Source organism: Octopus sinensis, linkage group LG4 (genome assembly GCF_006345805.1).
Source record: "Octopus sinensis linkage group LG4, ASM634580v1, whole genome shotgun sequence".
NCBI lineage: Eukaryota > Metazoa > Mollusca > Cephalopoda > Octopoda > Octopodidae > Octopus > Octopus sinensis.
In genome coordinates this window covers 110912071-110927981 of record NC_043000.1, presented here as the reverse complement: position 1 = coordinate 110927981, position 15911 = coordinate 110912071, and the positions used below count along the sequence as shown (strand labels likewise).

The 15911-nt window shown below is 39.1% G+C and overlaps 1 protein-coding gene across 2 annotated transcripts in view; it reads right to left on the bottom strand.

Moving 5' to 3' along the window:
• LOC115210909 (procollagen galactosyltransferase 1) overlaps positions 1 to 15911 on the bottom strand; it is a 181128-nt gene that overhangs the window by 51677 nt on the left and 113540 nt on the right. For both annotated transcript variants that reach the window (XM_036502337.1, XM_029779688.2), the window contains exon 2: positions 5535 to 5647. In XM_036502337.1, the coding sequence (XP_036358230.1) occupies positions 5535 to 5647 (113 nt within the window). The remainder of the gene's footprint in view (positions 1 to 5534; positions 5648 to 15911) is intronic.

Here is a 15911-nt window from a genome sequence, read left to right as displayed (position 1 = left end):
ATATAAATATATATATATATATACATATATATATGCATGTATATATTTTATATATATGCATATATATAAAATATATACATGCATATATATATATGTATGTATGTATATATTTATTTATATATATGTGTGTGTGTGTAAATATGTATATAATGGAATGTGGCTGTTAAATGATGAAGCTGAGTGATGATATATAATGTACCATAATGATCAGGAAAATCCACCCTTGGGGTAGTTTTTCTGCTGATATCTTCAATAAAACCTTAGAATATAGAACACAGAACTGTGGCCAAGAATTAGATGTTATTGCATACAGTCATCTCAAACACACACATACCCACACACTAGCATATGCATATGCAATGTACCTTAGGAAAGATAGAAGCATTGAACTTGAATATTTGTAAGGAATTTTAAATAATAACCGAAATTATGCCAAAGTGAATATTAACTACAGAAATTACACTTAATACACCACAACTCTATCAATATCTCTGTCTATCAATCTATCTATTTATCTATCTATCTCTATCTATCTATATCTATCTTTCTATGTAACTATCTGTCTAACTAACTATCTATCTATCTATCTATCTATCTATCTGTTTCTCTCTCTCTATATATATATGTAAATGTATACACACACACACAATTTCATACTTTAATTTGCATACTGAACTCATGAATTTAATTCACAAATATTCAGAAAAATATATTTCCATAGAAATGAGATTAAATCGAAGAGAGATGCTCTGTTATCAAATTACATCTAATTGCGTTTAAATGCATCAGTTGTACTTGTAGAACTGCCTGAATAAGTTAGTGGCTTGATACAAGCAAACTGTTGTTGTTGTTGTTGTAGCAGCAGCAGCAGCAGCAGTAGTAGCAGCAGCAGAAGCAGCAGCAGCAGCAGCAGCAGCAAAAAGAACAAGAAAATGGAGAACCATCATCATTATTATTATTATGTGGCCAATAAAAGAATTTATTATTATTATTATTATTATTATTATTCTTAAAAGAAGTGTGTTCCTGAAGTGCATGGAGTATGTGAGAGCCTACAGTGTGGTGTTGGGTGCGAGAAGCATGGAAAAGCTGTTAGCTTTATTAAAGACAGCACACTTGAGGAAATAAATTGCTGGCTTTAATTACTCAGAGACGCTATCTGCATGAAAAATCAACAGTTAAGTTAATGCTGGCATCTTTATTGAGCATCAAAAATCTAATTAGAAATACTGTAATGGTGCAGAGAAGACAGCATCAGCTCAGTGGCTAATATTCAATATTCACCATCATTGTTTGAATGTCCACTTTTCCATGCGTGTATGGGTTGGATGGAATTTGTTGGAGCAGGTAAGCTGTGGTCAGATACCAATCTTCTTGCCGACTGCCACCTGACTCCAATTATGGTAATAATAAGGTGGCGAGCTGGCAGGAACGTTAGCACATTGGGCAAAATGCTTTGCGGTATTTTGTCTGCCGCTACATTCTGAGTTCAAATTCTGCCGAGGTCAACTTTGCCTTTCATCCCTTCGGGTTGATTAAATAAGTACCAGTTATGCACTGGGGTCAATGTAATCGACTTAATCCGTTTGTCTGTCCTTGTTTGTCCCCTCTGTGTTTAGCCCCTTGTGGGTAGTAAAGAAATAGGGAATAATCTTTCTTCATGACCAGAGATATTTATACAGAAGATTAGAAACAAAGGACACTGCTTGTATGACAGTGACACTCATTTACATTGGTGTTGGTTACACACACACACACACAAAAACAAACTTCAGTCCACTCTGTAAAGTGGTTGAATTAAGAAGGGTCTCTGTAAAGTGGTTGGTATTAAGAAGGGTCTCTGTAAAGTGGCTGGCATTAAGAAAGGTCTCTATAAAGTGGTTGGCATTAAGAAGAGTCTCTTTGGTATGGTAGAAACCCTATCAAAACAGACATACAGCTTGGCATAGCTCTCTGGTTCATCAGTTCCTGTGAAGCATTCTAACCCATGCAAGCATGAAAAACAGATGTTAAATGATGACGATGATGATGATGGCTTAGTTGATCAAAGGCAACAGTAGAAGTAGCTTCTTCAAGATTTTACACTTTGAAACGGTAGCTAAGAGCACACAGTTACAAGCCATAGTTCTTAACCACAAAGCCATGCCTGCACCCCATCACCTAATAGATGTATATGTAGCAGCATTGGTTGGTCCTCTCTCAGTAGCCATACCATTGAGCAGCTGTCCTACAGCGTACGTAACAAGAACTTCTTCAATGTAAAGATATTGAACTTCATTGACAAAGATGACGGCAGCCATTTTTGTAAGTTAAAAATCTTGGTAGTAACATTGTACAGTAAATGTGTAGTTTTTGTGAAACTGTCAATTTATATTAGATAAACATTTCCCCAGCAGAATTTAGAAGTTTTACATTAGCATATCATTGAAAAACGGTAAACAAGATGTAAACCAGTAAATAATGTATGGCTTTGTAAAAATTGTATTCAAACATAGATTTGAGCTTATTCACTGTCATATATATATTGTGTGTTTGTGTGGTGTGTGTTTCTGTATGATCGTTATTTAACGTCTGTTAAAGGATGATGATGATGATTATAAATATAAAGTATATATACATATATATACTCACTATTTATATGTATAGTAGTCATTTATAAATTATATACACATAAATGCATAAATAAATATATGTATAGATACAAAAATATGAATATATAATACATGAATTTGTGTGTGTGTGTGTGTGTGTGTTGTGTGTGTGTGTGTGTGTGTGTGTGTGTGGTGTGTGTGTGTGTGTGTGTGTGTGTATACACACACAAATATATACATACATAAATATACACACACAAATTTATAATCATTTATATATATATATATATATATATATATATATATAAATAATCATATATATATATACACACACACATAAATACGCTTATATATCTATCTGTGTATGTGTATACACACACAAACATATATACATACATAAACACACACACACACACAAATATATAATCATATATATATATATAGACACACACACATAAATACGCTTATATATCTATGTGTGTGTGTGTGTGTGTGTTAAAATATTCTTCATCATTCTGCAGAGCAATGCCAGAATTACCATGTTGTTGTGTTCAGTGAAGAAGAAGCAACTGAGTGATTCCAAAAAGTTCTATGACAAATGGAATATGGTAAAGCAAGAGAGGAAGCTGTATATTGAATATGAAATATACACACAGAGATAATAATAACTGTATATTAAATAAATATAAAACACACATACAAAGAGAATATATTTGTATATTAAATAAATATAAAATATATATAGAGAGAGAGTGTATTGTATATTAAATACAAAATATATGGAGAATGTATTTGTTTGTCTTTTGATTTCGTGAAGACAGAAAAAGGCAAAAAAATTTCAAACAAATTGAATTTTTCCATAAAATATAACAACAGAATAATATTTACAATCATTCCAATAGAAATGTTAATTATAATATTTCACTGAATTTCATATAATTTAGCTCTAGGTTTGAAAGGAAATGAGAAAAAGAGAGAGAGGGGGCGGGGGGCAGCTCCCATTTTGGAGTTGTATTTGTCCAACAGGTGATTTGATCTGAGATTATGTGTTGAAACTGAAGTAACAACATTACAGCCAGGCTATTTAATAATATATTTGTTTCATTTGAAATTTAAGTCATGAAGTGTCTTTATTCATCATCATCATCATCATTGTTTAACGTCAGCTTTCCATGCTAGCATGGGTTGGACGATTTTGACTGAGGGCTGGCAAACCAGATGGCTGCACCAGGCTCCAATCTTGATCTGGCAGAGTTTCTACAGCTGGATACCCTTCCTAACGCCAACCACTCCAAGGGTGTAGTAGGTGCTTTTTACGTGGCACCAGCATAGGGGCCAGTCAGGCGGTACTGGCAACAACCTTGCTCGAATCTTTTTGCACAGGTGCCAGTAAGGCGACACTGGTAACGATTACGCTCGAATGGTGCCTGTTACGTGCCACCGGCGCGGAAGCCAATTAGCCGCTCTAGCAACGATCACACTCAGATGGTACTCTTAGCACCCTACTAGCACAGGCACAAGTGCCAGTAAGGCAACACTGGTAACGATCACACTCGAATAGTTCCTTTTATGTGCCACTGGCACGGAAGCTGGTTAGCCGCTCTGTCAACGATCACACTCGTATGGTGCTCTTTGCACCCCGTTAGCACGGATGCCAGTCATCGAATTTGATTTTGATTATTATTATTAATAATAATAATAATTGGAAACAGTTAATGCGTGACCCAAGGGATGAGCGTTTTGTGCATCAGCCCTTCTCAAACTGGTTTTAAATCAAGGTGATTACATTTATATACTGGCCATTATGTCAATGTACAAAACTCTTGGTCCTTGAGTCAATCTGTACCATCATCATCACCATCATACTCATCATCATTTAACGTCCATTTTCCATGCTGGCATGGGTTGGATGGTTCAACCAGGGCTGGCAAACTGGAAGGCTGCACCAGACTCCAGTCTGATTTGGCATGGTTTTCTACAGCTGGATGCCATTCCTAACTTCTGCTGATTAATAATAATTAAAAAAAAAGTATATCACCACCATTGCTGTCCTCATTCCAGCTACCCTCATCCACCCTTATATAATCTTGGGTAGCCTTGTATCTCCTCTGTGACAAAATATCTAACCCCTCTACACTTGGCAAGAAAAACCAACTTTCAAACATTCCCCTCCCCACCCATTTACTTAAGGGGTCTTTTTTTCCTTTTTCTTGCTTCTCATTCTTGTCTTGCAAGCTGTTTGGTGACCTTAATTGTGCTGGTGATACGAAATGGCACCCCGTGCACCCTGTAAAGTGGTTGGCATCAGGAGGGGCATTCAGCTGTAGAAACCACGCCAAAGTAAAGATAGAAGCTCAATGCAACCTTGTGACTCACTGGATCCTGTCAAACCAACCAATCCATGCCAGCGTGAGAAACAGACATTGACTGATGATGAATGATGATGACTGATGATGAATGATTCACTCATGTTTCGAGTTTTGTTTTCCTGTTTGCATTACCAAACCTATTTCATGTGCTTGTCAACATTTTGGTTGCAAACTAGAGCAGCAGTGAAACTATGTCAATGACCAGGCTACAGAATGTCAATGACCAGGCTACAGATGAGTGACAGCAATTTCCATGACACCTCACAAAATATATTAAAAGTAAATTTGAGAGAGTTGTACATTATTAAATGACTCTTAATGATAAAGAGTTACCATTTTAGCAGAGAAATGGGAAATGGCTTGTGTAACAGACTGAATACTATATTCCTGACAAAAGAAAGTTAAGATTTTAATCCAGAATGATTTGTTAAATCATATTTAAAACATTAATCCTACCAAATTCTTCATTTCTTTGGGAATTTATTGAAAATACAAACACTATTATTTTAGAAATATGGCTCTAAGAGGTTAAAGAGAAACTAGAATTAAAAAGATGTCAAGAGGCAGGCCTTACCAGAGGATTTTTCATCAATCTTTAAGTCTATGGAATGATAATACTTTTTGGCATGGCTTGCCCATTCTTTCAATATAGCTGATGTGTTGTCAATGTTGTGATCACTGCGTATCCTGCAACAGACAAATGGAAGACAAAGGTAAATTAATCTGGACCAGCAAACCCATAGATCATAAGTTCAAATACACCTGGAAACGGTATACTATGCTTTTATACAAGATATCTAATGAGTGATTCTAAATATTACAGGTTTAAATACACCTTGAAAACTGTGTTGTGTCTTTATACAAAACTAGCAGTATCGCCCGGCGTTGCTCGGGTTTGTAAGGGAAATAACTATATAAGCATTTTTAGAGATATAAAGTATAATAGCCATCTCAATATGGCTAACCACAAGGGGGGGGGGGGTTACTGTAGCTTTTTACGTTCTGAAATTTAATAAATTTTTAGAGAGTTAATTCCCTTATATATGCCAAAAATGCATTAAAAATGGGAAAAATTGATGGTAAATTCTTTTTAAAATCGTAGACTCATCGTAGACGCGCACTAATACCCAGAAGGGCTCGATATGAATCACGACTATAAGATACCTGGTTTTGGTTAAACTGCACTGCAAAATGTGGGAGTAGTTAGGAATCTAAATCGTAGGAGACAGACAGCACACAACCTTTTATATATAAAGATATCCATTTAAATACTCAAAACTACTGACAAATGCTCCCCAGAAAAGTAAAACAACTGAAGAGAAAATTTCTTGTACATCACAAAATTTAAGGGTCAATTATACAACTGAAGAGAAAATTTAAGAGTCAATTATACAACTGAAGAGAAAATTTCTTGCACATCACAAAATTTAAGGGTCAATTATACTTGTGTTAAAATAAGTGAAAAAGGTACGAAAACTCATCACCCGACCCCTCATTTGCCTACATATAGTGATTATTTCTTGTTTAGAACGCATGTGTGTATATTCATAATTCACATACAACTTGCTCAAACATTCCCAACATCAGCTGTCAGCTGAATATCACAGTCATTTCAGCACCTTACAGCAGTTGTCACTGTTTCAGCTAGGCTGTGTTGATATTTGACATTACTTAATATTATTGCTTCTGACTTTCAAAGACATACAGATTATAATAATCCCTTTTCTGATAAAAAACAGATGAGAGTTGGTGACAGAAATGGCTTCCAGCAACAAAAAATAAAAAAAAGTAAAGGGCACTCGGTGGGTTACGACAACGAGTGTCCCAGTTGATCCAATCAACAGAACAGCCTGCTCATGAAGTTAACATGCAAATGACTGAGCACTCCATAGACACCCATACCTATTTCTTTACTACCCACAAGGGGCTAAACAAAGAGAGGTCAAACAAGGACAGACAAACGGATTAAGTCGATTATATCGACCCCAATGTGTAACTGGTACTTAATTTATCAACCCCGAAAGGATGAAAGGCAAAGTTGACCTCGGCGGAATTTGAACTCAGAACATAACGGCAGACAAAATACCGTTAAGCATATCGCTCGGCGTGCTAATGATTCTGCCATCTCGCCCATACCTTTAACATAATTCTCAGGCAGATTAAGCTTGACATAGAATGTGACAAGGCTGGCCCTTTGAATAACAGGTACAACTCATTTTTGCCTGCTGAGTGGACTGGAGCAAAGTGAAGTAATGTGTCTTGCTCAAGGACACAGTGTATTGCTAGGTATTGAACTCATGACCTTGTGATTTTGAGCTGAATACCCTTAACCATTACGCTAAGTCTCTTCACTTCCAACCACAGAGTCCTGCTTCAAAATCAATTTCTGTCCAAGCTATGTGAGAATGAAAAAATAGATGTTAACCAAACAAAATGTTTTAAAATGTACAAACAATCTGCTTTAACACATCAATGGAAAACTGGCAGTCTTTCCAGTGAGGGCCAAAATGAGTTGTCTTGTTTGTTCCAGCTGTGCATGTGTCTGAATTTAAATTCCACTGAAGTCAACTCATTGGCATAAGTAGAGTGAATGCTGCCTGGGGCTGCTCTGCAGTTTCCCTCCTCCTTCTGTCCAGGCCTCCGAGCCTCTACAAGCTTACTCAGGAGACCCAAAACTGCTGTCTGAGGCAGAGCTTGAGTTTGCTCCCTATCTTCATCTCCCATGCTTATACAGCCAACCCGAAAGTGGTGCCCCTTACAACCATCACCTGGGGCAAACCCACCCCTCTAGCTATGCTACAGGGTCAACTTTACTTTTACTCTTTCAAGGGTTTACAAAATAAAGGCGGAGTGTAGGGTAAGGATGGCAGAATGTTAGGGTATCAGTCAAGGTGTCTCGTGATATTTATTCCAGTTCTGAGTTCCTAATTAATCCCTCACTGTAACACTGTCACCTGATTCTATCCTTGGATGTCATTAGCAGAGTCCACTTCGGTGCCATGTCTTTTGTCTTAGGGCAACTCTCTATGATCCCAGAAATCTTGATAAAATGATTCATCAGTGAGAAAATAAAATGTACAGTTGCTCAACCAGCTAAATACAACAACCAAATCGCCCTCAAATCCACACCCTGCTGCAGTTGTTCTTGAACAGAAAGTCACAGTACACTGGTTGTTTGCTAAAGAGTAGTTAGATACAGTGCACAGATAAATTTATCTCACAAAAAAAATGGAAAAAAAAAAGCAAAACCAGAAAAACCTCAACTTCTAACACAATACAACAATAATTTGTAAAAGATGAAACAGGTGTATATTTACCTGAAATATGTCTGAACATTGAAAACAGAACCAAAAAGAAAAAATCAAGCTCGATTTCTCTTTGATAATTAAGTTTCATTTATGGACTAAAGATGTAGCACGTATTTATTAGAATTTTCTGCAGTTTGGATTATTTATACTTAAAGGTTAAAACACACATAACCACCATATTTAATGCATTTTTCATACTTTATGCACAAAGCCATCATTGTCACCATCGTTCTTTTAAACATTCACTTTTATATGGTGGCAAGGGTTGGATGGAATTCATTGAGGCAAATTTTCTACAGCTGGCTGCTCTTCCTGTCACAAACCTCACCTCTTACCAAGCAAGCTAATATTTCCCCCATAACTACACGTATTTTTCACAGAAGGTCAGAGATAACAAACACTGCTTCTATTATGTTGACACTATCACACAATATCGAGACAAAGAGGCACACACACAAACACATATGCATACATACACACACACACAGATATATCAAGGCTGCAATGAAGCCATACATACACTCAACTATGAGTCCACAGCATCAGATAGCAGAAACAGCTGTCAGCCATGTGAATTTCATTAGATAATTGTTTATTCCTTTGACATCTGTCTCATTTTCTTTCATATATATATATATATATATATATGTGTGTGTGTGTACGTGTGTATGTATAGTATAGTATCGTCTGGCACCTGTGCCGGTGGCACATAAAAAGCACCCACTACACTCACGGAGTGGTTGGTGTTAGGAAGGGCATCAAGCTGTAGAAACACTGCCAGATCAGACTGGAGCCTAGTGCAGCCTCCTGGCTTCCCAGACCCCGGTCGAACCATCCAATCCGTGCTAGCATGGAAAACGGACGTTAAACGATAATGATGATGATGATATTTATATATATATATATATATATATATATATATATATAAATCAGATAGGTGACCAGGGTGTCCAGGTATCCTTGTTGCTTATTTGATTTTTATTCACCTTACCTCAAGCTGGACTGGGTTGGTGCCTTAATTTCAGTAGTGCCTCTAATTCAATTGAATCTCAAATTATTTCTTTTATATGTGTGTGTGAGTATGATGAGTTTCTTTCAGTTTCCAACTACCAAATCCACTCACAACACTTTGGTTAGCCCAAGGCTATAGTAAAAGACACTTGCCCAAGGTGCCATGCAGTGAGATTGAACCTGGAGCCATGTGGTTGGAAGCAAGCTTCTTACGACACAGCCATGCCTGAACTTATATATATATATATATATGGACACAAAACTCTGCTTGCGAAGACCTGTTGAGGCAAGTGAAATCGAAATTGAACCAAATTCGATGACTGGCACCCGTGCCACAGCAGCTGTCTGGCTTCCATGCCATGGCACGTAAAAGGTACCATTTGAGTGTAATTATTACCTGCGTCGCCTTACTGGCACGTGAACAAAACATTTGAGCGTGGCTGTTGCCAGTACTGCCAGACTGGCCCTCGTGCTGGTGGCACGTAAAAGCACCCACTATACTCTCAGAGTGGTTGGCGTTAGGAAGGGCATCCAGCTGTAGAAACTCTGCCAGATCAATATTGGAGCCTGGTGCAGCCATCTGGTTCGCCAGTCCTCAGTCAAATCATCCAACCCATGAAAAGTGGACGTTAAATGATGATGATGATGATATCATCCTCATCTAGACAGACAGATAGACAGATTCCACACAGTTTCTGTCTACCAAATCCACTCACAGGGCTTTGGTTGTCCTAGGGCTATAGTAGAAGACATTTGCTCAAGTTTCTACACTGGGGGGATTGAACTCAAAACCAGGTGCTTGTAAAGTGAGCTTATTACCAACCCAGCCATGCCTGTGTCTAATATATCTACATAACAAAACTTTCCCAAACCTGCAGATGTGCCATAATGGCTCCAGCATCTCGTCTGGTGTGCCATGGATGGAGGAAGAGTGAAAGCATAACAGTGCAGTAGGTTGTTGTCTAAGGGACATTTGGTGACTATTTTTAGCATTTTGAACAACTGTCAGGCAGTGGTGGTGGGGGGAGTTCCAGCTTCAGTAAATGTCAGTTGTATTTTGTGAGGAACCTTGATTGTTGCGTTGGATGTAAAATGTAAGCAAATCTGAAGAATCGCAGCTAAATATTGCCGTTGACTCCACTTTAGGGACATCAGATATCTTGTGTAGCCATTATGTTTGCATGCTGCAGGTCAAACATAATGGAGGGGGGTGATAAATAAATAAATACCAGCAGCTTGCAGATGTGGAAGGTGAGAAGGGGGGTGGGATGAAGAGGGAAGAGAAGGACGAGAGAGAGAGGAGGATGAGAGGGAGTGAAAGAGAGGGAGAGAAAAACAATGACAGAGTTGGGGGTGGAAGGGAGAGTGGTAAGTTGATATGGATGGAGTCAGTCAGACAGTGAGGTAGACAGGGTAATAGTGTATGAGAGAGGAGGAGAGAGTGTGAGAGAGAGAGAGACAGAGGGAGAGAGAGAGAGAGAGAAAGGAGATTAGAAAAGCTTATAAAAAGAAACCAGATTTGTCCGTTTTTAGAATTCTAATAGAAATGTGTAACAATAAATAACAATAGCAGCGGCAGCAGCAGGAACAACAAAAGCAAATTTAAAAAGAGCAACAACAATAAAACAACAGCAGCCACAACAACAACAACAACAACAACAACAGCAGCAACATCTACAATAACAATGCAACAATATGAAGAACAATAATTTGGTAAAAATAATTTAATGAGTGCCATTAATGAGTGGATGAGCAGGTGAACAGAGGAAGGATCCATTGTTGGGAGAGTGAAGTAATGATGTTTGAAATGAAGGGGATTGTTTAGGGGACATTATGAGGGGAGCAGAGGACATGTAGGGAATACTATTATACAGAGAGAGAAAGACATGCAGGGGATGATATCAGGGGTGTAAAATAATAATATAGGGTAAGATAGATATAAAATAAATAAATAAATGCGCCCTTTTAAAGCCTAGCCAGGCTCATGGGCCCGGTTTCCCGGTTTCTATGGTGTATGTGTTCCCAGCTGGATGGGTCACCAGACCACCGCAGCGTTTTTTGCCAGCTGAGTGGACTGGAGCAACGTGAAATGAAGTGTCTTGCTCAAGAATACAACGCGTCACCTGGTCCAGGAATCGAAACCATAATCTTACGATCATGATGCTGACACCCTAACCACTAAGCCACATGCCTCCACATAAGACAGATATACATGAGAATAATATAGGAGGGAACACACAGAGAATAGCGCAGGGTTAGAAGGAGGGATTACAGTGGATAGTATAGGGGCCACAAACAAGTAATGTTATAAGGCAGATATAAGGTGGTGAACGAACAGATTCGTTAGCACCCCAGGTAAAATGCTTAGCGAGATTTCAATCATTTTGCTGAGTTCAAATCTCACTGTCAAACTGTCAAATTCTTGTCAAACCGTCCAACATGAAAAACAAACGTTAAATGATAATGTTTATGATGATGTTAATAGTGTCTCCTTTGTTAAATTCTTACAGAAATTATAAGCACAGGCATGGTTGTATGGTTATGAAAGTTGTTCTGCAGCTACTCAGTTTTAAGTTCAATCCTACAGCATGGCACCTTGGGGCAAATGTCTTCTGCCATAGCCTCAACCAATGATTTGTAAGTAAATTTGATAGACAAATTTGTAGGTGCAGGAGTGGCTGTGTGGTAAATAGCTTGTTTACCAACCACATGGTTTCAGATTCAGTCCCACTGCATGGCACCTTGGGCAAGTGTCTTCTACTATAGCCTCGGGCCGACCAAAGCCTTGTGAGTGGATTTGGTAGACGGAAACTGAGAGAAGCCCATCGTACATATGTATATTTGTATGTGTATGTATATGTTTGTGTGTCTGCCTTTGTCCCCCCAAAATCGCTTGAGAACTGATGGTGATGTGTTTAGGTCCCCGTAACTTAGCGGTTCGGCAAAAGAGACTGATAGAATAAGTACAAGGCTTACAAAGAATAAGTCCTGGGATCGATTTGCTTGACTAAAGGCGGTGCTCCAGCATGGCCACAGCCAAATGACTGAAACAAGTAAAAAGAGAAAAAGAGAGACAAACTGGGTGAAAACCCATCCTATATATGTGTGTCTGTGTTTGCCTGCCCCCACCCCCAGCCCTCTTTTGACAACCAGTGTTAGTTTGTTTACATCTCCATAACTAGGCATTGACAATAGAGACTACTGGAATAAGAGGCTTTAAAAAAAAGACAAGGACTGGGGCTGATATATTTGACTAAAACCCTTCAAGGTGGTGCCCTAGCATAGCCACAGTTCAAGGATTGAAACTAGTAAAAGAGAGATTATTGAAGATGGTGAGGGCTTACACAAGGAAACTCCATTAGACCTCAATGCCTCATCAATCATGTTTCTAATCCCTAACGCCGACAGAAGGTTTTACTCATATTTTTAATCATCATCATCGTCGTCATCCATTTTCCATGCTGGCATGGGTTGGACGGTTCGACCAGGGTCTGGGAAGCCAGAAAGCTGCACCAGGTTCCAATCTGATTTGGCAAGGTTTCTACAGCTGGATGCCTTTCCTAACGCCAACCACTCCAAGAGTGTAGTGGGTGCTTTTTATGTGCCATCCGCATGGGTGCCAGTCAGGTGGCACTGGCATTGGTCACACTTGAATGGTGCTTTTTATGTGCTACGTGCATGGGTGCCAGTGAGGCAGCACTTGGTATGGGCCAAAACATAAATACAGACACATATGTGGTTGTGTGGTAAGAAGTTTGCTTCCCAACCACAAGGTTCCATGATCAGTCCCACTGCATGGCAATTGTTTTCTACTATAGCCTTGGGCCGACCAAAGCCTTCTGAATGGATCTGGTATATGGAAACTGAAAGAAGCCTCCTGTATATGTGTGTGTGTGTGTGTGCTTGTATTTGTGTCTGTCCCCCATCACTGCTTGACAAGTATTGGTTTGTTTACATTCTCATAACTTAGCAGTTCAGCAAAAGAGACTGACAGAATAAGTACCAGGCTTTAAAAAAAAGGGTTCTCATTCAGCTAAAAACTCAAGGCAGTGCCCCAGCATGGCCACAGTCTAATGACTGAAACACGTAAAAGATAAACGATATGGTTGAAATATTTTTATTTTTACAAAAAAAATCACAAAGCCTCTCTGAACATCCACTGCTCCCTATAAGTATCCCTTGAAATTTTTCTGATTAACATTTGCTGTCCCCTTGTGAGCACACAAAGGGTACACACAGCCCCTTGCTATTCCTTAAGTCAACAACAACTGCATTAAATAGTTTGTGTTTTTATAAGGTACTAAAAGTGTTATTGCTGTGGGGTCCCCAGGCCAGTCAGTGATTAAACCAGTGCTTTCCGTCCAACTAAGGAACCCTTTGATCCCTATTTCACTGAAGAGGTGGGGGTGACCTTCATGTTCATTTGATGTCTAAAGACTCTTATTATATTTTTATGATTAAATATTAGAAATTGTATAAAAAACAGTTGTTTAAATATTTTGTGCATTTAACCAGTTTACTGCAAACCATGCCAGCATGGAAAGTGGACGTTAAACATCATCATCATCATCATCGTTTAACGTCCACCCTCCATGCTAGCATGGTTTGGACGATTTGACTGAGGACTGGCGAACCAGATGGCTGCGCCACGCTCCAATCTGATCTGGCAGAGTTTCTACAGCCGGATGCCCTTCCTAACGCCAACCACTCCGAGAGTGTAGTGGGTGCTTTTAAAGTGCCATCGGCACGAGGGCCAGTCTGGCGGTACTGGCAACGGCCATGCTCGAAAATGGTGTTCTATTAAAGATATAAACAAAGATGAAATTTTTTAACAACAAAATCTTATATGGACCCCTTCCCTTTTCCAGAGCCATATGGACCACCGGTTGAGAAACTCTGGATTAAACAGACCCAGGAAGTGAAGGGTTAATAGAATAAACAAGGAAACAGTTCCAAAAATAACAATACAAACTTCAAAAGTGGATTGGGAAGATAAACAAACGAGAAAAACTAATTACTCGCAGATCCAACATAATGGAGTCGACAGTTTACATTAATAATGGAAATTAAACAGAATGAAAAACCAAATGTACAAAAACAGAAAAAGAAATGTTGGTTCCTTTGTTCTATTTTCTGTGAGGTTTCACAAACATCAGATAAAAATTATAAATCATTTTATCTGAAAGATCACAAAAAATATTTAATTAAATGACATCTGTAAATAGAAATTAACTGATTCAAGATTTTTTAACGACATTATAATGAAGAAAGTGGTGAGTCGGCAGAATCGTTAAGACGCCGGGCGAAATGCTTTGAGGCATTTCGTCAGTCTTAATGTTCTGAGTTCAGATTCTGCCGTGGTTAACTTTTACTTTCCATCCTTTCAGGGTCGATAAAATAAGTACCAGTTGAGTACTGGGATTGATGCAAACGACTTACCCCTCCTTTCAAATTGCTGGCCTTGTGCCAAAATTTGAAACCAGCACCTATTTCTTTATTACCCACAAGAGGCTAAACATAGAGGGGCCAAACAAGAACAGACAAACGGATCAAGTCAATTACATCGACCCCAGTGCATAACTGGTACTTAATTTATCGATCCCGAAAGGATGAAAGGCAAAGTTGACCTCAGCGGAACTTGAACTCAGAACATAACGGTAGACGAAATATGGCTATGCATTTTGCCTGGCATGCTAACGGTTCTGCCAGCTCACCGCCTTTCTTTAAAGGATGAAAGGAAAGGTCAACCTCGGCGGAATTTGAACTCAGAATGTTGCGACAGGAGAAATCCTCGCTAAGCATTTCGTCAGCTTGCTAACAATTCTGCCAGCTCGTCGCCTTATTTGAAACCATTACCATCATGATAGGTTGACAATAGGCACAAAGCCTGTACATGGCTGTGCAGTTAAGAAGTTCACTTCACAACCAAATAGTTTTGGGTTCAGTCCCACTACACAGCACCTTGGACAATAATGATCGGGATAATCATATTTATATCTGCTGGAACATACTACGAATGGATAGATCCATTATTAATCCTCATCATCATCATTTAACGTCCATTCTCCATGCTGGCATGAGTTGGATGATTTGACAGGAGCTGCAAGGCCGGGAACTGCACCAGGCTTCAACTGTCTGTTTTGGCCTGGTTTCTACAGCCGGATGTCCTTTCTAACACCAACGACTTTTCAGAGTGGCAATAGCACTGATGCTGTTTACATACTATTAACACCAGTGCCCTTTACATGGCATCAGCCTTGGTGCCTTTTATGTGGTAGCAGTCCTGGCACCTTTCATGTAGCATCAGGCCTGGTACCTTTCATGTAGCATCAGCCCTGGTGCCTTTTACATGGTAGCAGCACTGGTGCCTTTTACATGGTAGCAGCACTGGTGCTTTTTACATAGCATCAGCTCTGGTGCCTTTTTATATGGCAGTAGCCCTGGTGTCTTTTATGTGGTAACAGCCCTGGTGTTTTTTATGTAGCATCAGCCCTTGTACCTTTCATGTAGTATCAGCTCCGGTGCCTTTTACATGGTAGCAGCCCTGGTGCCTCTTACGTGGAAGCAGCCCCGGTGCCTTTTTATGTGGTAGTAGCCCTAGTGCCTTTTATGTAGCATCAGCCCTGGCGTTT